This window comes from Taeniopygia guttata, chromosome 30 (assembly GCF_048771995.1).
Source record: "Taeniopygia guttata chromosome 30, bTaeGut7.mat, whole genome shotgun sequence".
Taxonomy (NCBI): domain Eukaryota; kingdom Metazoa; phylum Chordata; class Aves; order Passeriformes; family Estrildidae; genus Taeniopygia; species Taeniopygia guttata.
In genome coordinates, this window is record NC_133055.1 from 7699274 (window position 1) to 7727189 (window position 27916).

The 27916-nt window shown below is 52.2% G+C and overlaps 2 protein-coding genes and 1 pseudogene across 2 annotated transcripts in view; 1 reads left to right on the top strand and 2 right to left on the bottom strand.

Moving 5' to 3' along the window:
- LOC100230077 (uncharacterized) overlaps nucleotides 1–27916 on the top strand; it is a 674623-nt pseudogene that overhangs the window by 412626 nt on the left and 234081 nt on the right.
- LOC140680874 (uncharacterized) overlaps nucleotides 1–27916 on the bottom strand; it is a 989054-nt gene that overhangs the window by 11769 nt on the left and 949369 nt on the right. Inside the window, 1 exon segment of the mRNA XM_072919755.1 lies at nucleotides 13262–13773. Coding sequence (XP_072775856.1) covers nucleotides 13262–13773 — 512 coding nt within the window.
- Nucleotides 2895–3827, bottom strand: LOC140680976 (olfactory receptor 14A16-like). Its single transcript, XM_072919864.1, has one exon. It carries the CDS (start codon nucleotides 3825–3827, stop codon nucleotides 2895–2897), a length of 933 nt encoding a protein of 310 aa, XP_072775965.1.

A 27916-nucleotide genomic window follows, 5' to 3' on the forward strand; every position in this document is an offset into this window, starting at 1 on the left:
AAGGAAGGGGTTTAGGAAGGATGAACATATTTCAAGAAAGCTGTCTTAATGGGGAAGGAGCTGCCTATCCCAGTGTGGCAAAAGATGGGCTAGTGATGAAAATTACTGTCCTGGCTGCCCATACAGCTTTCCTGGGAACTCAGAGGAAAAAAGGAGTGGCAACACAGGAAGTGTTTTACAATGCCCTTAGGCTATGCAGAAAGACAATTAGAGAGGTGAAAGCTCAAATAGAACTTAACCTGTTGATTTCTGTAAAAAAAAAAAAAAGTTTTACATAAAATTTTGTAGCAAAGGCAGGGAGAAGGAGAATCTCTATTCTTTATTGGATGCAGTGGAGAATACAACTAAAGATAAAGGGGTCACAAGCTCAGCTCCTACACAGGGAACTAAAGATAAAGTAACTAAAGAGAAGGAAAAGGCTAAACGATTTTACACCTTGTTTGTCTCAATTTTCAACAAGTACACAGGTTGTCCTTAGGACAAGTGTTCTCCTGAGCTGGCAGATGGGGACAGGGAGCAGAACAGCCCCCTGTGATCCAGGAGGAAGCAGTTGGTGAGGAGCTGAAGCACTCAGATTCTCACAGGTGCATGGGATGGAATCTAGCCTAGGGGGATGAGGGAGCTGGTGGATGAGCTCCCCAAGCTGCTCCCCATCATTTACCATCAGTCCTGGCTCACCAGGGAGGTCCCAGAGCACTGGAGGTGCCAGTGTGAGCCCATCCCCAAGAAGGGCTGGAAGGAGGATCTGGGGAACTCCAGGCCTGTCAGCCTGACCTCGGTGCCCGGCAAGGTTATGGAACAGATCACCTTGAGTGCCACCACAGGGCACCCACAGGATGGCCGAGGGGTCAGAGCCAGCCAGCGTGGATTTAAGAGGGGCAGGTCCTGCCTGAGCACCCTGATCTCCTTTTATAACCAGGTGACCCACCTGTGGATGTGGGAAAGGCTGTGGATGTGTCCATCTGGACTTCAGCAAAGCCTTGGACACTGTCTCTGACAGCATTCCCTGGAAAAGCTGCAGCCCACGGCTTGGGCAGGTTCCCTCCTGGCTGGGAGATGGAAGAGCTGGCTGGAGGCTGGGCCCAGAGAGGGGTGGGGATGGTGCTGCACCCAGCTGGTGTCCAGTCCCTGGTGCTGTCCCCAGGGATCTGTGTTGGGCCCAGCCCCGTTTAACATCTTCACCGATGATCTGGGGGAGGGGATCGAGCCCACCATCCCCAAATTTGCAGGTGACACCAAGCTGGGTGTGAGTGTGGATCTGCTGGAGGGCAGGACAAGAAGACACAGCCTTCAGCTGCACCAGGGGAGGTTTAGGCTGGACAAGAGGAAGAAGTTCTTCACAGAAAGGGTGAGTGGGCATTGGAAGGGTCAGGCCAGGGGGGAGGTGGCAGAGTCACTGTCCCTCTCCAGTGACACTCAGTGGCATGGTCTGGGTCACAAGGCGGTATTAGAGCATTGGTTGGACTTGGTGATCCCAAAGGTCTTTTCCAGCCTATTTGATTCTGTCATTCTGTGATGATTGGGACACTCTGGGGCCATTGTGACCCTGCAGGGCCTGGTGGAACTAAGAGGACCATGGTGACACTGTGCAGCCCCATAGAACCAGGGCTCCATTGTAGTGCTCTGGGGCCAAATGGAACCAGGGAGTCCCCGTGACACTGGGTCCTGGTGGAACCACAGAGGCCATGGTGACACTGCGGGGCCTCGTGTAACCGAGGGGTTTCACCACTGTGACACTGAGAAACCAAGGAGAGCACTGGGAGAGTCCAGGGCCCAGTGAACCAAGGGGCCCTTCTGACACTGTGGGGCCTCATGGAACCAAGGGGACATTGTGACACTGCAGGACCTTGTGTAACCAAGGGGCCACTGTGACACTCTGGGGCCTCCAGGAATCTGGAAGGCCCTTGTGACACTGTGTGGGCTCGTGGAAACAAGGAATCCATTGTGACACTGAGGGGAACTTGTGGAACCACAGAGAGCATTGTGACAGTGTGGGACCTCATGTGACCATGGGGCCTTTGTGACACCCTGGGGCCCCATGGAACCAAGGGGCCACTGTGAAACTGCGGCACCAACGAGAACATTGTGACACTGTGAAGCCCCATGGAACCAAGGAGTCCATTGTCACATTTTGGGGCCCCATGGAACCAAGGAGACCAGTGTGACAGTGCAGGGCCTGGTGCAACCAAAGGGACATTGTGACACTGAAGGGACACATGGAACCAAGGACATCTTTGCAGATGACACCAAGCTGGATGTGGGTGTGGATCTGCTGGAGGGTAGGAGGGCTCTGCACAGGGCCCTGGACAGGCTGGATCCAGGGCCCAAACCCAACAAGGTGAGGTTTAACAAGTCCAAGTGCCGGGTCCTGCACTTTGGCCACAACAACCCCTGCAGCACTACAGGCTGGGGACAGAGTGGCTGGACAGCAGCCAGGCAGAAAGGGACCTGCAGGGACTGATGGACAGCAGGCTGGAAATGAGCCAGCAGTGTGCCCAGGTGGCCAAGAAGGCCAATGGCTCCTGGCCTGGATCAGGAATTGTGTGACCAGCAGGAGCAGAGCTGCTGTGCCAGCACTGATCTACCCCAGCTCTGCACACAGACATTGCTGCTGCAGCTCCAGAGAAGGCAACAAAAGGGCATCTCTGCAGGAAACTCTTCTGGGAGATCCTTTAGTTCCTTCAAAGCCACCAAGAGTGCAGCCCCTCATTGACACAGTGTGTTGCAATAGGGAAGGTGGAAAAAAACAAAATAAGAAATGGCACCAAAAATGACATTTATTGTGGAAAACATGAAAAAATAACAACAAAGGAAAAAAATCTCCATAATTAAACCAACAAGAAATACAAAAGACAACTTTTATTACAAGGGATTTGCAGAAATTGGCCAGCAGTTTAATGTTTCTGAAAGCATCCAGTCATCAGTCTCCACACTGCAGCCTTGAGCTCCTGGTTCCTCAGGCTGTAGATGAGGGGGTTCAGGGCTGGAGGCACCACCGAGTACAGAACTGACAGGGCCAGATCCAGGGATGGGGAGGACATCGAGGGGGGCTTTAGGTAGGTAACTACACCAGTGCTGATAAACAGAGAGACCACAGCCAGGTGAGGGAGGCAGGTGGAAAAGGCTTTGTGCCGTCCCTGCTCAGAGGGGATCCTCAGCACAGCCCTGAAAATCTGCACATAGGAGAAAACAATGAACACAAAACAACAAAATGCCAAACACACACTAATAAGAAAAAGCCCAAATTTCCTGAGATAGGATTTGGAGCAGGAGAGCTTGAGGATCTGTGGGATTTCACAGAAGAAATGTCCCAGTGCATTGCCATGGCACAGGGGCAGGGAAAATGTATTTGCCGTGTGCAGCAGTGAATAGAGAAAGCCACTGGCCCAGGCAGCTGCTGCCATGTGGGCACAAGCTCTGCTGCCCAGGAGGGTCCCGTAGTGCAGGGGTTTGCAGATGGACACGTAGCGGTCGTAGCACATGATGGTCAGGAGATAAAATTCTGCTGAGATGAAGAACATGAAGAAAAAGAGCTGAGCAGCACATCCTTTGTAGGAGATTTCCCTGGTGTCCCAGAGTGAATTGTGCATGGCTTTGGGGACAGTGGTGCAGATGGAGCCCAGGTCGCTGAGGGCCAGGTTGAGCAGGAAGAAGAACATGGGCGTGTGCAGGTGGTGGCCGCAGGCTACGGCGCTGATGATGAGGCCGTTGCCCAGGAGGGCAGCCAGGGAGATGCCCAGGAAGAGGCAGAAGTGCAGGAGCTGCAGCTGCCACGTGTCTGCCAGTGCCAGCAGGAGGAAGTGGCTGATGGAGCTGCTGTTGGACATTTGCTGTGGCTGCACATGGGCACCTGGTCATGGAGAAAGGACAGGGACAAGTCAGGAGAGGCTGCTTGGAGCCAGACTTGGGCCATTCCCTGCAGACTGTCCTGCTGGGACTCACCCACCCTTGTTCCTGCTCTGGGAAAACCTTCACCCAGGTCCCTGCCTGAGCTCCAGTTGTGCTGGCTGAGTGTGCCAGGAGCAGCCAGGCCTGTGCGTGGGGGCTCTCGAGGAGCCATCCCTGCCCTGCTGCCCTGGGTTTGTGGCCATGTGGCAGAGGGACAATCCTGGATATTTAGGAGCTGGGCTCTGCAAAGGTGATACTGCTGCTGTCCAGGGATGAGGAGTGGCTGAAGGCCCTTTGGGAGGCTCCCAGCAGAGAGACTGACCACCCAAAGTCACAGTTTTGGAGTCTCTGTAAATGTTCAAACATTCCTTTGATGATCCTGTATTTCTCTTTCTGCTCAGAATGTTCTGTGATTCTGGGATTACAATTCCTGTTCTGCTTCTCTCATCCCAATGTTGTCTATAATCAAAAGAGAAAAAGTCCCTTGCAACAGTGGTGGAAGAATAAAGTCAAAACCAGACCTTTATTGGAAGCTTTCAGGTGTCCCAGTGGGGATGGAACATGCCCAGCCCCTGATTTCAGCAATTCATTAAGGTTGATAATTAGGATATTTAACAGGAACATCCAATAGGAGATTCAGTTACCCCAGTTACACACCCCCGGCTCAAACCATTGGAGTAATTCCAAGGGCTTTTTTGTACGTTTTTGTTATGACTGCTCACATTGTGGTCAAAAATGAAAATGTTCTTCTTCCTGATTATAATGTCCGCTTCCTGAAAATAAGACTATCCAGTAATTCAGGAATATATTTAGACAGCATATTGTTTGAAAAACTAAGAGATACTTAAGTCAATCAAGGATTGCAGTAATATGAGTACTAATAGAAATTTTATAGAGTTAAATAAGAGTTTAATAGTGTCAACTAAGGATTATAGATTTATAATTATATCATAGTAATTTACAGAGCTACAAATATATGAAAAGCAAAAATCTTATTGTCATCACCCCAGCTTTCCCATCCTGCTCCAAGCAGGAAATTGAAAACACTCTCAGGAAAGCCCCTGACCTTTACAGCAATCCCAGGCTTACCTTCTTTGGGAAGTGCCCTCCGGAGCTGTGCCCAGGCCGGTCTGGAGCTGGGAGCAGCCCTGCCCCACCCAGCCCCTCTCAGCAGCAGCACCTGCCCTGCTCAGGGTGGCTCCTTCCCCCCACAGCTCCTGGCCAGCGCTGGGAGCAGCTCCAGGGCCGGCTGAGAGCTGTCCCTGGCAGGCAGCAGAGTCCTGGCCCAGCACAGCGCCCTGGGCTGCAGGACCCTGCTCTGCAGGACAGCCCTGGGCACCCCTGGCTGCTCTGCACAGGAGATGAGCAGAGAATGCACTCACAGGGGCTGTGGGCATTGGGATGTTCCAGCTTTAGGAGATCTCTCCGGGAGCTGCAGCTGCATTGTCCTGCAGCCAGAGGTTCCTGTGCCAAGGGCTGGCAGTGATTCTGCCCCAGGCACTTCTCAGCCCCTTCCCAGCCCTGACTGATTGAAGCTCTCTGTGCCTCTGTGCTGTGCCCGGGCTGGCTGCAGGCAGTGCCCCAGCCCTGCTGGGCTGGGAGAAGAGCTGCTCACGAGAGAAATGTGCTTTTGAAGCTCTGCTTGGTTGCCAGGATCACCCTCTGTGCCAGGAGCCCGGCCCAGCTCAGCAGCACAGACACAGCACAAGGACTTTAATGACCCACTGGGGCTTTGTGCTCAGGCCCTGAACATCAGGCCCTGAGAGGGAGCTGCAGAAACCTCTCCAGAACTCCAAGTCAGAATCCAACTCCAAAGTTTCTTGGACTTTTAATGGGTCCCACTGAGGGACACGACTGAGAAAGTGTCCCCAGGCCCCAGGCAGGGCAGAGAACTGGAGGCACTGATGACAGGTGGGGACAAAGAGAAGCCAAGTCTTGGTGCCCTGGGGCACAGCAGGGTCTGTGCCACCAAGGGCTGGGAGGAGACACCTTGTCCTGAGGCCCTGGGGCCTCCTGGCACAGCCCCAGCCAGGCTGGGCACTGTCACCCCCTGGTCCTGCCCTCAGCATCCCCCCCCAGCCCACATCCCAGTGGCCGCAAGGATCTGCTGGAAGGAGTCCCTGGGGAGCCTTGGCCAGGAATGGCCCTGGGGGCTCCTTCATGCTCCCAGGGACTGCAGGTTCTTCAAAGGACTTTGGCTTTTGCTTTTGCCTTGGAGTCTCTGAGAGGCTTCTGCAATTATGGCCTCCAATTATTTGCTGTAATTAGTCCCTGGAGAGGCTTTGTCAGGAACAACACTCAGTGAGGCTCATTAATGCTTTGAGATACTCAAAGTTTTTAAGGTACTTTGGATTCTCCTTTCCACACTGAGTGCATCGGAGAGGTTTTTGTGCCATCCTGGCCTCCAGTTCTCTCCTCCAAGGAGTCTATGAGGACCCTGTGTGGGGATGGACCTCAGTGGGTCCCATTAATGCCTTGAGACACTTTGGGTATTTTTCGTTTGACTTTGACTCCTGGAAAGGTTTGTGCAATCTCCTCTCAGGCCCTGAGGTTCCAGGGCTCAGCTCCAAATGCACCACGGGGCTCATTAGGATCAACAAGTTCTGACAAACCATGGCTCTGCCTAGATTTCCCTCTGCTCTCGTGCAGTTCATCAGGAAGTTTCTGTAGTGGTTTTGGTTCATCAATTTGAGATTTCTCAGCCAATGCATTAATTAGTGTGGTGGGTTCAGTGTTGCTTAATTACCAGTGCACTCACTAGAATACGCTTACTCATTTAATGCTCTGAGATACGATTAGGAGAAAGGCAAAGTAGGCTCAGAACTTTAAAAGAAAAGTTTTGTTAATAAAAGTTTATTAACGGTAACTAAAAGGAAGAGTAAAAAGAATCAGAACAAAACTTTCAGAACACTTCCCCTCTCCATACAAACTGACAATGTAAAGAGACCAAACGTAAAACTTTCTGTCAGCTAACAGGGAGAAAAGTTCCTCTTGTTAATGTTTGGAGACTTATCCACAATAAAGAAGTTATATCATGGTTTTTCACCTCCACAAATAGCAGTTGCCCATAAAAATCTGGAATTGCCAAGTCCCTCCCATTTTTTCACAGCTTTTCCCACAGCTGTTTTTATGGGCCATGTCAACTTATTGGGTATTGGTTTCAAGATGAGCTGTTTAAGAGCAAAGGTTCACTTCACGTATTTCTGAAATCATCTTCATCTCTGGGAACAGATGTGTTCTCTCCCTGAGGGCTCAGGGCCTCATCAGTCTTTCTTTTCAAACTTCTCATGGGATCACAGCTATTGCAATATTTGCTTGCTTTAGCATGGAGGCCTTTGCTGAACAAGTCATCTCCCCATTCTTTTCAAAGCATTATAGGGAAAAAGAGAATCTGATGTATCAATGACATCCTTCTCCATAGCTTTACCAGAGGATTTCAGCCCCAAGATCAAGGGGGCATCTCCTCATCCCTCCCATCTGCGACTCAACTTCCTCTTCACTGACCTCGGTGTGTTCACGTTGCTCCTCTGTGTGCCTGCCCTGTGTCCTTTTCTCTCACTGGAGGGGGGATGGCAGCACTGGCAGAGTCAATATCTGCCCGGGGCTGCAGATGGTTCCGTGAGCCCGGCCGGGCTCGGTCCTTGCGGCCGGAGCTGTTTTCCCATGGAGGTTTCTGCAGCGGCTGCGCTGGGGCTGTGTCAGGCTGGGCCGCGCTGGGGCAGGGCCAGGATCTCAGCAGCCAGGCCAGAAGGCTGAGACGGGGCTGGGCCGGCCTTGGCACCTCTCTGGGGCCAGAAGGGAGAGAGACCCAGCCAGGCTTTCTCATCTTTAACTTGGGTCTGCACAGAGGCGTCTGCAGTTTCCTTAGTGGTTTAGCAGATTGTCAGCTCTCAAAGCTAATTACTGATTGTTTTTTTTTTGTCAGACACGGAGGAAACTGCTAGCAGCTTCTCTCAGGACATCACTTCTGTGATGCAAAACCACCACAGCAGCACAGAGCACAGAGCTCCTTTGTCCATATGTAGTGGTCATGTGCCCGAGGCCTCAAAATCCCACCTTGGGAGATCTCTGGGCCCTCTCCAAGGTGTTTTCAAATGAAAACATTCATCTCAGAGTCTAAGAAAATCAAAAGGGGACAGGACCAGCCTGATCTGTCTGTCCTTGCTACTTTTGTCTGGGAGCAATCCTTGGATATATGGAATTTGGGAGGCCAAATTCTAATTTTGGCCATGGTCCCTGGACATGAAGGCCAGTTCTTTTCCACAGGAATGAAGGAACAGTGTGCCAGTGTTTCCTAGGGGGATGAGAGACGACCACCAGATGCCAGCCAGAGCTGGTAGGCTTTGTTCTTAGAGATAACCTTGCATATAGGAAATTTTTTAAGGAGGATACCCGTTTTGGCGATGAGCATCTGAAAAGAGGGACAGTTCTTTTCCATAGCAAGGAAAGCACGGAGCCCCAGTGCTGCAGGAGCTGATGAGAAGCAGCCCTTGGCATTCTAACATCAGCCAGACCTGTCAGGTGGCTCCTGGCAGGCCAAGCCAGCCAGACCTGTTCCATGTTCCCTTGGTTCCATGGAGCCCCACAGTGTCCCAATGGTCCCTTGCTTCCAGGAGGCCCTGAGGTGTCACAATGCCCCCTCAGTGACACCAGGCCCTGAAGGATCGGAATGGTCTCCATGGTTCCATCAGGCCCCACAGAGTCATAATGGTCTCTGGGTCCATGAAGCCCCACGGTGTCACCACGGCCCCTTGGTTCCATGGGCTCCAGTGGTGCCACAATGATCCCCTAGGTTCCATGAGGTGCCCACAGTGTCACAGTGATCTCCATGGGAAGGAAAGAACCGAGCCCCAGTGTGGCAGGGGCAGCCACCAGAGGCCAAGGCCAGCCAGACTTGATGGTACTGGCAGATTTTGGCTGGGAGTAACCCTTGAACATAGAGAATTTTAGAGGTAGAACCCCAGTTTCGACCCTTACTGCCTAGATAAGGTGGACGGTTCTTTTCCATAGGAAGGAAAGCACTGAGCCTGAGTGTTTCAGAAGCAGGAGAGGAGAGAGGTGGTTCCTGGAGGCCAAGCCACACAGACCTTTCTGACCTGGCACCTTTTGTCATGGAGGAATCCGTGGATATATGGAATTTGGGAGGAGTATTCTCAATTTTGACCACAAACCCCTTGAGATGAAGGACAGTTCTTTTCCATAGGAAGGAAAGCACTGAGCCCCAGTGTTTGGAAAGCAGGTGAGAAACAGCTCTCAAGAGGCCAAGATCATCTAGACCTTTCCAATCCCAGTTTTGGTCATGGGTGCCTAGACAGGATGAATGTTTTTTTCCTGTAGGAAAGAGTAGTGCGAAGTCCAAGTATTCAGAAAGAAGATGAGAGGTGGCCACCCTTAGGCCAAGCCAGCCAGACCTGTCTCTCCTGATACCTTTCGTCTAGGAGCTATCCTTGGACACAGGGCATTTTGGAGGTGGAATCCCAGTTTTGGCTGTGGGTTCCTGGATAGGAAGAGGAGTTCTTTTCATTAGGAAGGAAAGCACAGAGCCCCAGTGTTTCAGAGGCAGATGAGTGCCAGCCCTCAGTAAGCCAAGGACAGCCAGACTTGTTATTCCTGGCAGCTTTTGTCTGGGAGCTATCCTTGGACATAGGGAATTCTGGAGGCAGATGCCAAATTTTGGCCATGGGTGCCTGGCCAAGATGGATGGGTTTTTTTCTCAGAAGAAAAAAAAGCACATGGTGCCAGTGTTTGAAAGGCAGATGAGAGGTGGCCCTTGGGTGGCCAAGGCAGCCAGACCTGTTTCTCCTGGCAGATGTAATCTGGAAACAATCCTTGCAATATAAGGAAATTTGGAGAAGAAATCCCAGTTTTGGCCCTGGTTCCCTGGAGGAGAAGGACAGTTCTCTCCCATAGGAAGGAAAGCACAAAACCCCAGTGCTTCAGGGCAGATGAGAAGCAGCCCTCAACATGCCAAGGTGGTCAGGTGATCCCCAGGATGCCCAACCAGCAAGACCTGTTCCATGTTCCCTTGGTTCCATGGACCCCACAGTGTCACAAGGATCTCCTTGGTTCCATGAGGCCCTGGAGTGTGACAATGTTCCCCTTGCTTCTGCAGTGTCACAATGGCCCCGTGCTTCCATGAGGCCTTGCAGTGTCACAATGGCTTCGTGGTTCCACAGAGCCCTGATGTGTCACAATGGCCCCTGGGCTCCGTGTGCCCTCGCTGTGTCACAACAGCTCCTCTGTGACACTGCGGCTGCACAAGGTCACCATGGACCCTTGGTTCCTTGGGGCCCTCATGTTTACAATGATCTCCTTGATTCCATGAGGCAGCACAGTGCCACAATGGCCCCTTGGTTCCATGAGGTTCCGTAGTGTCACCGTGGTGTCCTTGGACCTGCATTGTCACAACTGACCTGTGGTAATCACATATCCTCTGAGCAGAGAGAGAGATCTCCCAGGAATTTCCTGAGAAGCTGTGAGAAGCTGTGAGAAAGCTCAAAGAATGAGAAACAATTTTTATCTTCACTTGCTGCACCTGTTGTTGTGCACACGTGGAATGTGTTATGGAGATTTGTTTACCAAAGGGTGATTTCATAATTGGCCAATGGTGACGGTGTTTGGATTTCAATTAACCAGTCTGGTCTGTCTGTATCGGACTGTCTGCAAGAGCGATGAGTGTTTCTTAGCAGTATAGTATAGGATAATGTAATAAAGTGATTGATCAGCCTTCTGGAATCATGGAGTCAGTGCTAATTATTACAGGCTGGGGACGCCCTGCTACGATAGTTATCTAAGTCAATCTTCCCTTACCTCTGAATGCTAAACAGAATAGGCTTAACAGGCATAGCAGGAACACCAACCACTGTAGACCCAAAGAGCTGGCTGAGGAGTTGGGAGAAAACTTCCCCTGGTGTCATTTCCTCACAGTAGGTACCATTATTAAAGTAATTCCAAACACATACAGTTAGTGTGTGGTAGCCTCAAATTGATGTGCCCACCGTCCAGAGGAAATTAAAAATCCATAAATTCCTCACCATATTAACCCATCAAACAAACTGATTATCAGCCAGATTTGCCATAGTTATAGGATGGGAAAAATGTAGCCACAACCATGTGCCACCCAAACCAGGGTAAGCTAGACCACATGGTGACACCTAACAAGGTTTCTATATCCAGTGCAACAAAAAAAATTATGTTACTCAAGAATTGTTGTTCTTATTTCACCCTGTTTCTCTCAATGCCCTCAGGCTGCACATCGGGTGCCAAAACTGGTCTTGGTTTACAAGACAGGTGTCTGCTAGGGAAGGCAGCAAAAAGCCTCCTGTGGAATGGAGAATGTAAACCCCCTCCCTCCAAATTATTAGAATAATGAAATCAAGGGGCTCTCAGGCAGGCAAAGATATGGGAATAGGAATGTCAGCTCTTTCCTAGTGTGTATAACAAAGCAAACAAGCAGCAGCAGCTGCGGCACGAACAGCAAACAGAGCAGAGCCCAGTCCCGGCCTTTGGGCCGTGGCGCTTTCCCTGCGGTGCAGTTCCGGGCACAGCCAGCAGGGGCGCTGTGGCTCCCGGGGCAGGGCAGGTGCGCTGACCCCCACGCGGCTGCAGGGGGCGCTCCGGCCGGGCTCGGCAGCGCGGGGCCATGGCGGCTTTGTCCGAAGGGGGAAGGGCTGGAGAGAGGCTTTGCTTCACAAACCCCGGGGCAGCCGGCTCCGGTGCCCCAGCAGGACTCTCAGAAAGCAGTCAGCTCGGTGCCCCAGCAGGACTGGCAAAAAGCAGTCCGCTGGGCTGGCAGGATGTCTCGGCAGGCAGGGGGTGAGGGGCTCCAAGCAGGGCAGGGAGAGCCCAGCTCAGGATCCTGGACACCAGAGCAGACAGGGATAGGTCTCTCTTTTAGTGGGGTAGGTGTAAATAAGGTCCCAGTTTAGTGGCTGTTCTCACGAGCAGAGGCTCATCCCAGGACAGAAGAAACAGCTCTGGCCCGGGCTCTGGCAGCAGCAGTGGAAACTCCCATCTCCAAGAGCAGCAGCTCCTCCCAAAATAAGGGATCAGCCGATAAACATCAGCCAATGATAAGGAACCTCATCAGGACCCATTGCTATGGTCAGTTTCCATGGCAACCATCACCAGCCCCTGTTGCTATGGTCAGTTTCCATGGCAACCATCACCAGCCCCTGTTGCTATGGTCAGTCCCTGGGCAGCTCCATGGAGATCCCATGCCAGGGGTGGTTGCCATGGACACCAGCTCAGGCCTGCAGCCAGAGCCCGTTTCCATGGCAGCCATTGGCACTCCCATCCCCAGGGTCATGGGATCCCAGAAGCACAGAAGTGGCTGAGCTGGGAGGGACCCATCAGGATCCTCGAGTCCAGCTGCTGGCCCTGCACAGGGCACCCCAACACTGCCAGCCTGGGCCTGGCAGCGCTGTCCAAACGCTGCTGGAGCTCAGAGAGCCCTGGAGCTGTGACCCTTCCCTGGGGAGCCTGGGCAGTGCCCCAGCAGCCTCTGGGCAAAAACCTTTCCCTGAGATCCAACCTCAGCCTGCCCCGACTCAGCTGCAGCTGTTCCCTCCACTCCTGTCCCTGGGCACCAGAGTGAAGAGGTTCCCTCAGCCCCAGCCAGGGACCCGCTCCCAAGGCTGCTGCCATGGCCACCAGGGCTGGCACCAGCTGGGATGCTCGGTTTCCACAGGCCGGGATTCAGGAATGGAATTCCCCAATTTCCTGCTCCTGCTAAAACCGTGCTGGCTCTCGTTGCCCTCCCACCTTCCACTGAAGGAAAAAAATCGAAAGATCCCAGGCTGGGATAAGAACAATTTACTGGGAACAGCAACGAGATAAGGAATAAACTGGAACAGAAAAAATATTGACAACAGAAGGGATAAGAAAAACTATTTACAGGGGAAATTACATCACCATCAATTGTATCTTCCTGGCCACATGTCTCCTCCTGCCTGGAAAGGACACCCTTCTCAGAGAGAGAGAGAGTCCCTTTCCTGCCCCTGGCAATGACCTGAGGTGGGAGTGAATGTAGTGACAGGGCCATGGCCAGACCCTCATGTTCTTCAATCCCACATAAGGTCATTGGCAGGGGCAGGAGAAGGTACAGGTGTCTTCCCAGCATGGATCACAGGTAACAGGGATCACCAGGGCTCTTCCCAATGTGGGTTCTTCAATGGGGGGTGAAGCTGGAGCAGTGCATGAAGCTCCTCCTGCAGTTGGGGCACTCACAGGGCTTCCGTCATCGGTGGCTCCGTTGGTGTCGGGTCAAGTCAGAGCTCCGGGTGAAGCTCTTCCCACACTGGGGACACTCATAGGGCCTCTCCCCAGTGTGGATGCGCCGGTGGCTGATGAGGTGGGAGTTTTCCTTGAAGGCCTTCCCACAGTCAGAGCAGAGGAAGGGCCTCTCCTCGGTGTGGACCCGCTCATGCAGGAGGAGATTTGAGCTGCTCTGAAACCTCTTCCCACATGTGGGGCACATGTAGGGCCTCTCCCCAGTGTGGATGCGCCGGTGGGTGACAAGGGTGGAGTTGCGCTTGAAGCCCTTCCCACAGTCGGGGCAGAGGAAGGGCCTCTCATCAGTGTGAATCCGCTGATGTACAAGGAGAGCAGAGCTGCTGTGAAACCTCTTCTGACACTCAGGACACTCGTAGGGCCTCTCCCAAGTGTGGATGCGTTGGTGGATGATGAGGTGGGAGCTCCAGCTGAAGCCCTTCCCACACTCCCCACACTCGTAGGGCCATTCCCCAGTGTGGATCATCTGATGTCGTTTCAGATTGTTGCTCTGCCTGAAGCTCTTCCCACACTCCAAGCACTTGTGGGGCTTCTCCCCATTGTGAAGCTACTCAGGGACCACCAGGTCTGAGCTCTGGCTGAAGCTCTGCCCACCTTCCTGACCCAGAGTGGGCCTTTCCTCCTCAGAGCACCCTGGGCTGGGTTTGCCGCCCCTCCTTGTGTGGGATCTCTGGGGCTTTTCCTCCCTGTTGGATTCCCGCACTGTGGAGTTGCTCAAAACGGCCTCTTCCATGAGGTTCTGCTGCAGAGATTTGTCCTTCCTGGTCTCCATCATCAGCTCCTGCTCTGGGGTAGGAAGGACAAGGAGAGGATGGGATTTGCCTCCGTGCCACAAGGAAGGGTAAGGAGATCCCCCCAGTGCATCCCCATCAGGAGAGCGTCGGCAGCGGGGCTGTCCTGCAGCCAGGGGCCAGGCTGGGCCAGGACATGGAGCAGGAGAGAGGAGGAAAGGGGCACTGACTTCCTCCTCACCTGCCTCGGTGTCCCAGGGCGCCTTCCTCTTCCTCACATCCTCCTCCTCCATTTCGTGAAGGTTTTGGTACGGGAAATTCTGTTTTGGGAGGGAAACAAGGGATGAGCACATTGAGTTTTGTACTGATTTCAAAGCAAACCAGGGGGAGAATTTATGCCAGAATTACAATTGAAAAAGAAAATGAATATCAAGGCAATGATACAGAAACACTGGTTTAAACTCACAGAGTCAGGATATAACCTGACACCCCGTTGCTCAGGGTGGTGGTAGCAGTCTGATTAAATAGTGGCTGCAGTCCGGATGGAGTGATGAACGTGATTCTGTCAAAGCGGTGATCCTGTAGAAGGGTCTGGTCTTCCTCTGAAGGTCCAGTGGTGCTTATGGAGCTCTTGTCCTCTGGGAATGCAGTAGGCAAGGTGGTCGTGGTGCTGCAAGGGTGAGATTATATCCAGGTAGGAATGCTTGGCTCCTCCCCCTGGGCGGAGCATCCCACAATGGGATGATGTAATTTTATCAGCCCTGCAGTGACACTCAATGGCCCATTAACAGAAGATGGCCCCTGGAGGGTGTTATCAGGGCTGAGCCATGGAAGAGATAAAGAACACTGCCCCACCTGTTGATAACGGTTTATGGAGATGGTGACTGAAAACACTTTTGGTTACATCTGACACTGTAACCTGAAACAGTGAGGCAATCCCTGCTCGGGGTGGGGGGTGAACACCACCCCCCTTACCCAAACTGGCTCAGGTGTAAAACCCCCACCCTGGGAAGGACACGCACACAGGGGACAATGTCACACTTGCCTCAACCCAGGGGAGATCTCTGTCCCTCTCACTCCCTTGCTCTCCCCCCTTTTCTCTTTCTTTCCATCTCTCTCTCTCTACCTCACATTTACTGTTCAATAAAATCCACTTTGGATTTGGTCTCCTTAGCACCTTCATTGAGGCTGAGGCATCTCTCTAACAATTTTATTAACCAGATTGCGACATTATTTTGCACAGTGAGTTCAGGGCACTGCTGTCTGACCCCAAGTGCCTTTGACAACAGCCTGGTTCCCTCCTCTGAGGAGGTTCTGCCTCTTTCTGGAGGAACTCTTGGAAACTTGGATGCAGCTTCCTCTGAGTGACTTTTGGGAGAACTTATGAGGAAAATAGCTGTTGTGGGTGGCCAGGGTAAAGAAAGTATTTTCTTGTCCTTCCTTGAAAAATTTTTTTAAATAACTGGAGAAAAGGGAACAAATGATACTAGCAAGACTGACAAGGATCATTCACCCCAATGTGAGGAATTCAAGACCAGTAAATTCCTACAAGAAGCCCAGTTCAAGTAGATAAATTCCCAAGTAACTCCCGAATTCACAGCTCTGGGGACTTTGCCAAATATGAGAATCATTATTTTCTTTGTCCCTGTCACCTTTGTGACAGCTACACAGAGCTTTCCCTTCCCTTTATTAATCTGTACTGGGCCAAATTTCCACTTTCCTTTTATCGGAACCTGCCAGCAGCTGAGCTGAAGCTGTGCAGGAACTGATGAAACTTGGATTTGCCACAGAATTGCTTCTATTTTCAGTTTATTCATGTTTGGGATTTGATGTGTTTCCATCACAAGTGACTTGTGGGAAGAGCAAATCATCCTCAAGGCATTTTATGGAGGGCAAAGTTTGATTTCTGCCAAGTTTGTTTTGTCCAGTGCTCAGGGGATGCTCAAGGGGTATCTGGTTTTGGTTTGGCCCTAATTTTCTTCTGATTTGTCTTTATCACTTAAAAATACCTGAAAAATCACTAAGAAGAGTATTGACCAGACATGTCAAAAGTCCCTCCATCTAAGAGTTATTTGAGGTGGAATTTACGGTTTGGAAACATATTCTGGGGGATTTGTGGGTTCTTCGGGGATATATGGGCGTATTCTCCATATCTTTGCACTCCAAAAGCCAAGGTGGATTGCTCTGTCACCTCAAAATTACTCAATCCCACCTCAAAATGGCTGGTTCCCACCTCAGTCCCATGCCAAAATTACTCAATTCCACAGCCTCCAGAGTTAGATGGGGTTGGAAGGAGATTGAGAGAAGTAAGATCCAAATTTGAGGTTGTGGGATCAGGATTGTATGGGGCTGGGTGGGTGTGATTTATTTTGATAATAAATAAAACTATCAGAATTATTGATTTCTGTCCCATTCATTTTCTGTCAGTTCTGGTTTGCTTTTCAGAGTGCCGCCTTCTCAACTTATTTTGTTTCTGTCCTCCTGTCCCAGACTGAAAAGCAAGATGTGTTCTATTTGCCATCTGTGTGACAGTTGTCCTGTGCTAAGTGGGCAGTTTTTCCTTATCTCTTCCACAATCAGTCCCCCCTCAAGGGAGACATCTGCTGATAATGGGCTATTGAATGTCACTGCATGACTGATAAGAACTATAACATCCCACTGTGAGATGCTCTACCTAGAGGAAGGAGCCAAGCATTCCTACCTGCATCTAATCTTGAGATTCTGGCCCACCAACAAAGCTTTTTCTGGGCTGCCTCTTCCTCTTCAGAAGAAGACACCCTTTTCTAGAGGATCACTTCTCCAACAGAACCACACCTGACACTGCAGGAGGAGTGCAGCCACCATTCCAATTGGACTGCGGCCAACACCCTGTCCAACAGGGTGTCAGGTTGTATTCTGGCTCTCTCAGTGTTGTTTTGGTTCATATTTTCATTTTCTTCCCTAATAAAAAGCTGTTATTCCTGCTCCCATATTTTTACCTGAGAGCCCCCCCCTTAATTTCAAATTTATAACAATTCAGAAAGAAAGAGTCTACATTTTTCCATTTCAGGAGAGGCTCCTGCCTTCCTTAGCAGACACGTGTCATTCCAACACAAAACACCTCCTTTCTCTCCTGCCTTCCTTTTCCTGCTGTTTCTCTCCCAGTGTCTTCCTTGACCCAGGGCAGCTCCCACCAAAGGCCCTGCCCTGATTTAATTCCCACTCCATGAGCTGCAACAATCACGGGTGAAATTATGAAGGCTGGCAGTGAAATGTCACTGTAAGATCTTGCTCCACTTGGCTTTTGACTCTTCCATAACAGCTTTGCCTTCATGGGCAGGAACATATTTTCCTGGCTGGGAACTGGAATTCCAGCCCCTGGGAGTGTGTGCCACGGATTCCAGAGGGGCATTCCTGAGGCTCCCAGGGTGCTGCTCTTGCCGTGCCTCCCAAGGAGCTGTGCAGGGCAGGGGACAAGGTGCAGCAGCTGTGTTGGTGCTGCAGTGTTACCACAGCCCCTGGTTCCAGGAGTTTCCGCACTGCCAACAGCGGTTCCTGGGTTCCATGATGCCCTGCTGTGTCCCCATGGATATTTGGTGTCATGAAGTTCTTCAGTGTCACAATGGCCACCTCGCTCCATGAGCTTCCGCAGTGTCCAAATGGCCTCCTTGGATGGGCAGTGTCACCATGGACCATTGGCTCCATGCAGCCCGGTGGGTCACCATGGACTCCTTGGTTCCATGAGGTTCTGGGGGTGTCTCCATGGTCTCCTTGGATCCACAGTGCCACAATGGACCACTGGATCCACGTGGCCCTGCTGTGTCACCATGGCCCCTTGGTTCCATGGGACCCCAGGGTCACAATTGACTCCTTGCTTCCATGTCACCCCCTCAGTGCCAAAATGGCCCCTTCGTTCCATGGGGGACACAAAATATTTATAGAAACATTGAGCAAATCCTGCTTATCACACCTGGGAACACCTGTTTGCATTCCAGAGGGAGGTTAAAGGTGAGGATGGCACCAGCAGCTTCCATCTGAAACAGAGATCCAGGGAAAGGAGTGGGACAGAGAATTCAACTGGGAGACGCAGAGAATTCTGCTTCCAGAGATCATTTCTGGTCACACTGTCCCTTGTAGAAAGGTGACACCATTCCAGGCAGCCTGTACTGAGCAGGTGGCTCCTGAGTGGGGTTTGTTGTTTAGGAAACCTGTTGAGGCTTTTCCATTCTCTCCTTCCCAAGAGGAAAACTTCTCCTGGGCCTGTGTGCAGGCAGAGCCCTGAGGAGAGCAGGTGGGACACGGTGCAATGGGCTGGGACATGGAGCTGCAGAGCTCAGGGACAAGGTTCTGCTGCAGGGCACAGGGATGTCAGTGCCAGGTGGGTGATGTCAGACATGGTGAGGCTGGGGGTGAGGAGCAGCTTCTCCAAACAGGGTCAGCCCTCAGGGGACTCATTCTTGTACATGCCCAGACCTCCTAAGGAGACCTTCAGTATCAAGATCACCTGGGGAATGCTTCTATCAGCTCTTCTCTGAACTGGAAAATAAAAAAATACACATTTGATTGAAGAAAAAATGTTATGAGGTGCACTTGGAAATCTTCCTCCTTACAAGAACTCCAAACTGACTCCAATCAGCTGCACAAGCCCTGGAGAGCTGAAAACAATTTAATGAAGTCAAAGCACCCGTGAGGGCTTTCTGTATTTTGATGATCCCCACCATGGATTTGGGACTGAGTCCAGGACCCTCAGGCACTGAGAGAAGGCTGAAGAAGCTGCTCAAGGAGTCAGGAGCAAAACTCCAAGTCCCTTGGAGCATCACTGGGCCCCACTGAGGGCAGGGACTGCCAAAGGCTCCCCAGGGACTGGTGAGAGCAGATCCTTGAGGCCAGGATTGCAGGGACCCCAAGGCTCAGAGCAGGGAACTGCAATGCTGAGCAAGGCCTGGGCTGGCTGGGGGAAGCAGAAAGGCCAAGCCCTGAGCCCAGCCTGGCACAGCAGGGCCTGTCCCTCACGGGTGGCTCGGGGTTGTGTGTGGGGCAGGGGGATGTGAGGGGCAGCAAGGACAAATGTCACAAACCTGTGTGACCCTGCAGATCCTCATGGAACCAAGGGGCCGGGGTGACACTGTGGGAAGTTGTGGAACCAAGGGGATCATTGTGGCACTGTTGGGCCCATGGAACCAAGGGGCCAGGGTGACACTGTGGGGCCACATGGAAATAAGAGGCCATTGTGAGCCTGCAGGGCTGTAACACCCCAGAGCACTGAAATGCTGGAGGTCACCAAAGGTTCCTTTACTTGAGTTTGGTGCACAGGAGAAACACCAACCAGATACTCTCACCATGGCCAGAGGCAGAGACTATTCTTGGTGGGAAGGGACCCACAATGATCATCAAGTCCAGCTTTTAAGTGAATTGCCCACTTTGGAACTGAACCCACAGCCTCGGTGATACCAGCACCATGCTCTAACCAACGGAGCTAAGAGGTCAAAGTGACACAAAATTTTACTGGCAAAATATAGACAGTCAAGGAACTCTGGCAAAGGGTTTAATACAACATCCACTTCAACATAAAACTCTTATCATAGCATTAACTTCTTTTTTTTAGCCCATTTAACCTAAAAACCTTTAATCCTTAAGATGCTAAGTTACCCAAAATAGTTCCAGGTAAGTAGGATTAGAAAGAGGAGAAACAGGGAATATCAGAAAGACAGAAGATCTATAGAAAGATGCAGAGAAGCACAAACTGCTCAGGTCCCAGCGTCACCACAGAGGAACCCCAGGAGAAGGCCGGATCCAGACCATGGGCTGGCCTCATGCTCCGGCTTTTAACCCCCTGGGCCTCCATGGGCCCGCCCCTGGGTGGGACTGCCAGGTGATTGTCCAATCAGAGTCAGGGTAGGCACCAGCTGCTCTGTGATTGATTGACAGCTCAGCCAATCAGCACCACCCCTGCTGTGTGATTGACAGCTCTGCCAGGCCAGGGCCGGGCGGGGCTCTGTCCCACCACAAACCAAGGCCTGACCCGGCCCTGGCCCCACACGGGCATTCTGAGCATCCCAGGGTGTCTCGGGACATCGATCTCATCCAGCCTCTGACAGCGACCATGGGGACACTGGGAAACCTCATGGAACCAAGGGGCCATGGTGACAATGCAGGTCCAAGGACACCATGGTGACACTGTGGACACCTCATGGAACCAAGGGGATCATTGTGGCACCACTGGAGCCCATGGAACCAAGGGGCCATGGTGACACCACAGGACTTCATGGGCCCAGAGACCATTATGACTCTGTGGGGCCTGATGGAACCATGGAGAGCATTGGGACCCTTCAGGACCTGGTGTCACCAAGGGGGCATTGTGACACCTCAGGGCCTCCTGGAAGCAAGGGACCATTGGGACACTGTGGGGCCCCATGGAACCGAGGGAACATGGAACAGGTCTGGCTGGCTTGGCCTCCCAGGGGCCACTGACAGGTCTGGCTGATCTTGGGATGTCAAGGGCTGCCTCTCATCAGCTGCTGGAGCACTGGGGCCGCGTGCTTTCCTTCCTATGGAAAAGAACTTTTCCTCTTTTCAGATGCTCATTGCCAAAACTGGTATTCTCCCTTAAAAAATCCTATATGCAAGGGTATCTCTCAGAACAAAATCTGGCAGCTCTGGTTGGCCTCTGGTGGTCACCTCTTATCCTCCCAGGAAACACTGGCACACTGTTCCTTCATTCCTCTGGAAAAGAACCGTCCTTCATGTCCAGGGACCATGGCCAAAATTAGAGTTTGGCCTCCCAAATTCTGTATATCCAAGGATTGCTTTTGGCAAGTTTGTTTTGTCCAGTGCTCAGGGGATGCTTGAGGGGTCTCTGTGCCTCTCACTCTGGGGGATGCTTGGGAGGACCCTGGGGGGTTGTCCCTGTCCCTGTCACCCCAGACCATTCCCCAGGGAGTCTCCATCGTTCTCACCCCAGGGAATGTCTGGGGGGTCTCCCTCCCTCTTACCCCTGTGCCAGGAGGTGCTCAAGGGGATCTCGGTCCCTCTCAGCCCAGGGGATGCTTGGGGGTCTCTGTCCCCTCGCCCTGGGGGATGCTCGGGGGGTCTCCATCCCTCTGGCCTGAGGGAATGCTTGTGCAGGGCTGGGGACCAGGGGCTCTGTGTCCCTCTCACCGCCGAGGGTGCTCGGGGCTGGGGGAGCTCTTTGACCTTCTCATCCCTGGGGAGGCTGGGGGGGTCTCTGTCCCTCTCAGCCCTGGTGTGACCCACCCAAACATCACCGGGTCAGAGGGGCAGAGACACCCCCAAACCCCCAGAAGGGCTGAACCTGGGATTTGGTTTGGGGCTGAGGATTTAGGAACTGGCTGGAATTGGGGCTGGGGTTGGATTTGGGGCTGAGATTTGGATTAGAGCTGGGATTGGGGTTAAGGCGAAACGTGGGATTGGCTTTAGGGCTGAGGCTGGGATTGGGTCTGGGGCTAGACAAGTCTGGCACTGGGGTGAGATTAGATACAGAACTGTGAGTGTGTCTAAACGTGGAGTGAGAATGAGACCAGGATCAGGGTCAGGTTTGGGACTGAGCAACACACAGGGCGGGACAGGGGGGATGTCACTGCAGGATGTCCCTGGCATTGTCCCAGCCCTCCTCAGGCACCTCCAGACATGGGGGGCAGTTGGGTACTCCAAGATCCAGGTGGTCCCACGCTGCCCCTGAATACCCTGAGGGCTGCCCTGAATGTGACCCCTGGGGCTCTGGGATCAGCCCTCACATCCCTGTGGGAGCAGCTGCAGACATGATGAGAGATTTCCCCCCACCCCCTCATTCCTGAGGAAGGGTGAAGCCAGCTGTCCTTTCCTTCTGTTGCCTTCTACTCTCCTCAGCTGAGGATGTCAAACTCCCCAGGAGCAGGAAAATCCCCATTCCCTGTTTCCTTGTGGCTGCAGCCTGGAACATCCACTCAGAATGAAGAACATTCTGACAGCCCTGCTGAATGACACCAGGAGGAGGTTGGTGAGAAAGGGAGGCAATTGTGTTTTGATGGGAAATACAAGTTACAAAATTATTTGTTTCCATCCCATTCCTTTTCAGTCATTTGCAGTTCTCTTTTCAGAGTGCCACCGTCTCAGGTGATTGTGGTTTGTCCTCCTTTCTCTCAGACCTCTCTTTGCCTGCTCTGTTTCTCTCTCAATGTCTCCCTTGATCCAGGGCAGCTCCCACCAAAGGCCCTGCCTTGATTTAATTCCCAATCCGTGAGCTACAACAACCATGGGTGAAGTTATGAAGGCTGGCAGTGAAATGTCACTGTAAGATCTTTCTCCATTTGGCTTCTGGCTGCTTGTTAAGAGCTTTTCCATCAAGGGCAGGAACATCTTTTCCTGGCTGGGAACTGGAATTCCAGCTCCTGAGAATGTGTGCCGTGGATCCCAGAGGGGCATTCCCGAGGCTCCCAGGGTGCTGCTCCTGCCGTACCTCCCAAGGAGCTGTGCAGGGCAGGGGACAAGGTGCAGCAGCTCCATGGGCTCCTGCAGCACGCAGCAAAGGTGGCTTTGCTGGACATTTCCCAGCACATTCCCAGCTGGAAGCAGAGGGAAGAAGGAAAGGGAAGCGAGTCCCTGACAGAATCTGGGAACTGTTGGTGTAGGAAGGGACCCTGCCCGCAGATCCCAATCCCGTGAGGGAGTGTCATGATCCTCTTGGAGGAGCGGGGTGTCATGATTGCTTGTTTACTGATTCCAAAAGTGCAAAAAGGCAAACAGCAGGGGACCATCAGTTTAATCACAAGAAATGCACCTTTATTATAGAGTGCCAACAGCAAATGCAATAGAGGGGACAGAAAGGAAATAAAGGATAGAAAAGGAAGGGAAAGGGGCTTATAGCTACCAATGTAGATGAAATCCTCACTGGTCCAAACAATGCAGATCCGTCTTGTTGCATTGGAGAGAATCTCAAAATCTTGGTTATCTCAGGGGTCTTTTATAGTCCAGTGTCGAATGGGGGGAACAGGCAAAAGACAATGAAAGCTAATTGAAATCATTGAGGGGGAACAGGTAGAATGAAGAGTAAGTCCATTGAAGCCACCAAGGAGGAACAGGTCATGTTATCAGCTGTGAGCAAGAGCCATTGTTTTCATGGTCCATCGACCACACCTGGGAAACATCTGGCATTGATCAGGCCAGCCCTCCTCCCTGTGGTGGGGGTCTCAGTCTCAGTCCTTGGGAAGGGCTTCAATCTCCATCCGTCACAGTGGTCATGAGGCAGATGAGGGGTCTTCTGTGGGAGATCACCAGAGTTACCCCAAAGTTCATCAGGTGGGAAAATCCCTGGGTTGAGCAGGTGTCATGAAGGAGGTGGAAACATGTAGAACAAGCCACTCCTTGCCAGGTCCTTGCCAGGCCCTGCTCGAAGCAGTGGTCTGTGGTGGTACAGCAAACACACCTGCAAAAATAATCATCCACCTCTCCAAGCTGGAACTCCAATCAGAGTCTCCAGGATCTCAGTCTCTGCCATTGCGGCAAACGTGAGGCAAGAATGAGGGGAACTTGGGACCGTCTCTTACACAGGGGTGTGGATGTCCTTTGAAGGGGAACAATCCCCACATGCGTCCAGCACGGCAATAAACACACCGTCTCTAAAACTCCTTACAGGATTTGTGGGGATCAATGTTCCATCCGCGTTTCTGCAGCAGAGCGAGCAGACTAAACAGCATATTTTGCCTATGCTAGCAAGCTACTATCTCTTCAAATCAGCACATTTCACCTAAATCCAAATGGATTTCTACCCTGTTAAATTTACACTGGAAAATACCCTGTTTCAACCCCTGAGCACCCCCTGGGCTGAGAGGGAGAGAGACTCCCTGGAGCACTCCCCTGGCACAGGGGTGAGAACGACGGAGACCCCCTGGGGAATGGCTTGGGGTGACCGGGAGAGAGACACCTCCTCAGGAATGGCCTGGGGTGACCCGGAAAGGGACAAACCATCCAAGCCCCTCTCAAGCATCCCCCAGGGCGAGAGGCACAGAGACCCCTCGAGCATCCCCTGGGGACCAGATGAAACAAACTTGCCAGAAATCAAACTTAACCCTACAAAAAATGCCTTGAGGAATATTTGCTCTTCCCACAAGCCACTTGTGACGAAAACACAAATACCAAACATTAATAAACTGACAATAGAAGTAATTCTGTGGCAATTTCAAATTTCCCTAGTTCCAGCACAGCTCCAGCTCAGCTGCTGGAAGGTTCCAATAAAAGAAAAGTGGACATTTAGCCCAATAGAGATTATTAAAAGGAAGGGAAAGCTCTGTGGAGCTGTCACAAAGGTAACAGGTAGCAAGATAAAATTATTCTCACATTTGGCAAGGCCCTCAAAAGATGTGAATTCTGGAGGTATTCAGGAATTTAGCTACTTGAGCTTGGCTTCTTGTAGGACTTTTAGCAGCCTTGTGATCCTCACCTTGGGGTGAATGATACTTGTCAGTCTCGCTGGTATCATTTGCTTCCTTTCCTCCAGTGATTTTTAACAAACTTTTCAGGGAAGGAAAACAAAATATTTTCTTTACACTGGCTACCCACAACAGCCATTTTCCTCATAAGTTGTTCCAAAAGTCACTCAGAGGAAGCTGCATCCAAGTTTCCAAGAGTTCCTCCAGGAAGAGGCAGAACCTCCTCAGAGGAGGGACCCATGCTGTTGTCAAAGGCACTTGGGGTCAGACAGCAGTGCCCTGAAGTCACTGTGCCAAAATAATGTCGCAATCTGGTTAATAAAATTGTTAGAGAGATGCCTCTGCCCCAATTAAGGTGCTAACGAGACCAAATCCAAGGTGGATTTTATTGAACAGTAGAAGTGAGGTAGAGAGAGAGATGGAAAGAAAGAGAAAAGTAGGGAGAGCAAGGGAGTGACAGGGACAGAGATCTCCCCTGGGGCGGGGCAAGTGTGACATTGTCCCCTGTGTCCCTGGCCTTCCCAGGGTGGGGGTTTTACACCTGAGCCAGTTTGGGTAAGGGGGGTGGTGTTCACCCCCCACCCTGAGCAGGGATTGCCTCACTGTTTCAGGTTACAGTGTCAGATGTAACCAAAAGTGTTTTCAGTCACCATCTCCATAAACTGTTATCAACAGGTGGGGCAGTGTTCTTTATCTCTTCCATGGCTCAGCCCTGATAACGCCCTCCAGGGGCCATCTTCTGTTAATGGGCCATTGAGTGTCACTGCAGGGCTGATAAAATTACATCATCCCATTGTGGGATGCTCCGCCCAGGGGGAGGAGCCAAGCATTCCTACCTGGATATAATCTCACCCTTGCAACACCACGACCACCTTGCCTACTGCATTCCCAGAGGACAAGAGCTCCATAACCACCACTGGACCTTCAGAGGAAGACCAGACCCTTCTACAGGACCACCGCTTTGACAGAATCACGTTCATCACTCCAGCCGGACTGCAGCCACCATTTCATCAGACTGCTACCACCACCCTGAGCAACGGGGTGTCAGGTTATATCCTGACTCTGTGAGTTTAAACCAGTCTTTCTGTATCATTGCCTTGATCTTAATTTTCTTACTCAGTTGTTATTCTGGCTTAGACTCTCCACCTGGTTTGCCTTCAAACCAGTACAAAACTCACTGTGCTCATACCTTTTTTCCTCCCAAAACAGGATTTCCCATTCCCAAACATTCGCCAGATGGAGGAGGATGCAACGAGGAGGAGGAAGATGCCCCAGGACTCCCAGGCAGGTGAGGAGGAAGTCAGTGCCCCTTTCCCCCTCTCTCCTGTTCCACCTCCCGGCCCAGCCTGGCCCCCAACTGCAGGACAGCCCCGCTGCCGACGCTCTGCTGACGGGGATGCACTGGGGGGATCTCCTTGCCCTTCCCTGTGGCACGGAGGCAAATCCCATCCTCTCCTTCTCCTTCCTCCCCCAGAGCAGGAGCTGAGGATGGAGACCATGGAGGACAAATTCCCCTGGCAGAACCTCATGGAAGAGGCCGATTTGAGCGGATCCACAGTGCAGGAATCCAATGAGGAAAACCCCCGTCAATTGTACAGGAGAAGAGGCTGCAAACCCAGCCCAGGGTGCTCCGAGGAGGAATGACCCAGCCTGTGCCAGGAAGGTGGGCAGAGCTTCAGCCAGAGCTCAGAGCTGGTGGTCCCTGAGCAGCATCATGATGGGGAAAAGCCCTACAAGTGCTTGGAATGTGGGAAGAGCTTCAGGCAGAGCAACAGTCTGATCTGCCATCAGATGATCCACACCGGGGAATGGCCCTACAAGTGTGGGGAGTGTGGGAAGGGCTTCAGCTGCAGCTCCAAACTTGTCTTCCACCAACGCGGCCACACTGGAGAGAGGCCCTATGAATGTCCCGAGTGTCAGAAGAGGTTTCAGACCAGCTCTGAACTCCTTGTACATCAGCGGATTCACACGGATGAGAGGCCCTTCCGCTGCCCTGACTGCAGGAAGGGCTTCAAGCACAACTCCAGCCTCATTAACCATCGGCGCATCCACACTGGGGAGAGGCCCTACGAGTGTGGGGAATGTGGGAAGAGCTTCAGCCAGAGGTCCCACCTGATCATCCACCAGAGGATCCACACTGGGGAGAGGCCCTACGAGTGTCCTCAATGTGGGAAGAGCTTCACCCAGAAATCTCACTTGACCAGACACCAACAGAAGCACCGGTAAGGTGCAGTGAGTGCCCCGACTGCAGGAAGAGCTTCATGCACTGCTCCAATTCCATCCCCCATAAGAGGACCCATGTTGGGCAGAGCCCTGGTGACCCACAGTCCCAGTGATCCCTGCTGAGAAGACACCTGTAAGGTGGTTTCCACATTCTCCTAGTTTCCCATAGGCACCTGGATGAACACAGAGGCAGGAACATCCATAAGGACACTGATCTAAACCAGAAATTCATTGGGAGGAAGTGATTTGTTGACTTTACACCCCCAAAAATATCACCTGCTGTGTCAAGTTATTCTGGTGGCAGATCAAGCAGCGCTGCATGATCTTGGAGGTCGTTTCCATCTAAACAATTTCCTTCTTCACGCAGTCTAAACAACCAAAACTGGAGTGAAAATAAAGAAGTTAAACTAAGATATCTTAACCTGCACTATTTACCAGGGTTTGGGGGTGAATGTGGATTTGGTTCATTGGAATATTTTGGAGAATTTGGGTGTTCCGAGGTTATCAAAGCCAGGGGACATGTCCACAATCACAGATGTGTGCTGGGAGAATGTGTCCACCTGAGCTCACCAGTTTTCTAAGAATTCTGTCTGTCCCAGTCCCTGGCCTGTGTCTCCCCATTTGGGATGTTCTCCCAAAGTGCCCAAATTGCTGCTGAAGTGCCCGAGCTGATCCTGGCTGTAAGTGTTCCTGCCCACCAACCTCTCCTGGTCAGTGCCATGGGAGGTGGAAGTTTAGGGGCTCCTGAGGGGACTGGGAAGGGCTTCTGTCAATCTTGTGGGCATTTGTGGCGCTGGGAGGAGGCTTGGAGGGGTCTGTGAGGGAGGTTTGGGTCCCTGACAGAGCTGTGTGGCTTGCAGGGAATTTGGGCGGGTCTTGGGGGAGATGGAAAGAGGTTTTGGTGGTTCTTGGGAACTTTAATCTTGCAGGGAGTAGTTGGGGGGTCCTGGCTGGGAGCTGTGGGGTGGTTTGAGGAGTCTGAGAGTGACTGTGGGGTTGGGGGGGGGGTTTTGGGTAGTCATGATCCCCCAGAATCCCAAAGCAGCCACCAGGTCCCACCCCCCAAGATGCTGCTGGAGGTTGGTGGCTCCATGTTGGGGTTCATCCTCCTGGCTCTGTAGGAGAAGGAGGGAGGGGTCCCCGGGGGCTGTGTGTGACCCCCCCCCCATCCTGGTGTCACCCCCTTGTCCCTCCCCACAGGGCTCCCGCCCCAGCTCCTGCTCCCCCAGAGGGAATTTGAGGAGAGGGCGGAGGAGGTGCGCAGCCCCCACCGGGGGATGACCCCAGACCAGCCCCTTTGTACAGCACCAAGCTGGGCTCGGGGCTGCAGGAGGAAGAGGCCGGTGGGAAGCAGATCCTGGAGCTGGGACAGTGCTTGGG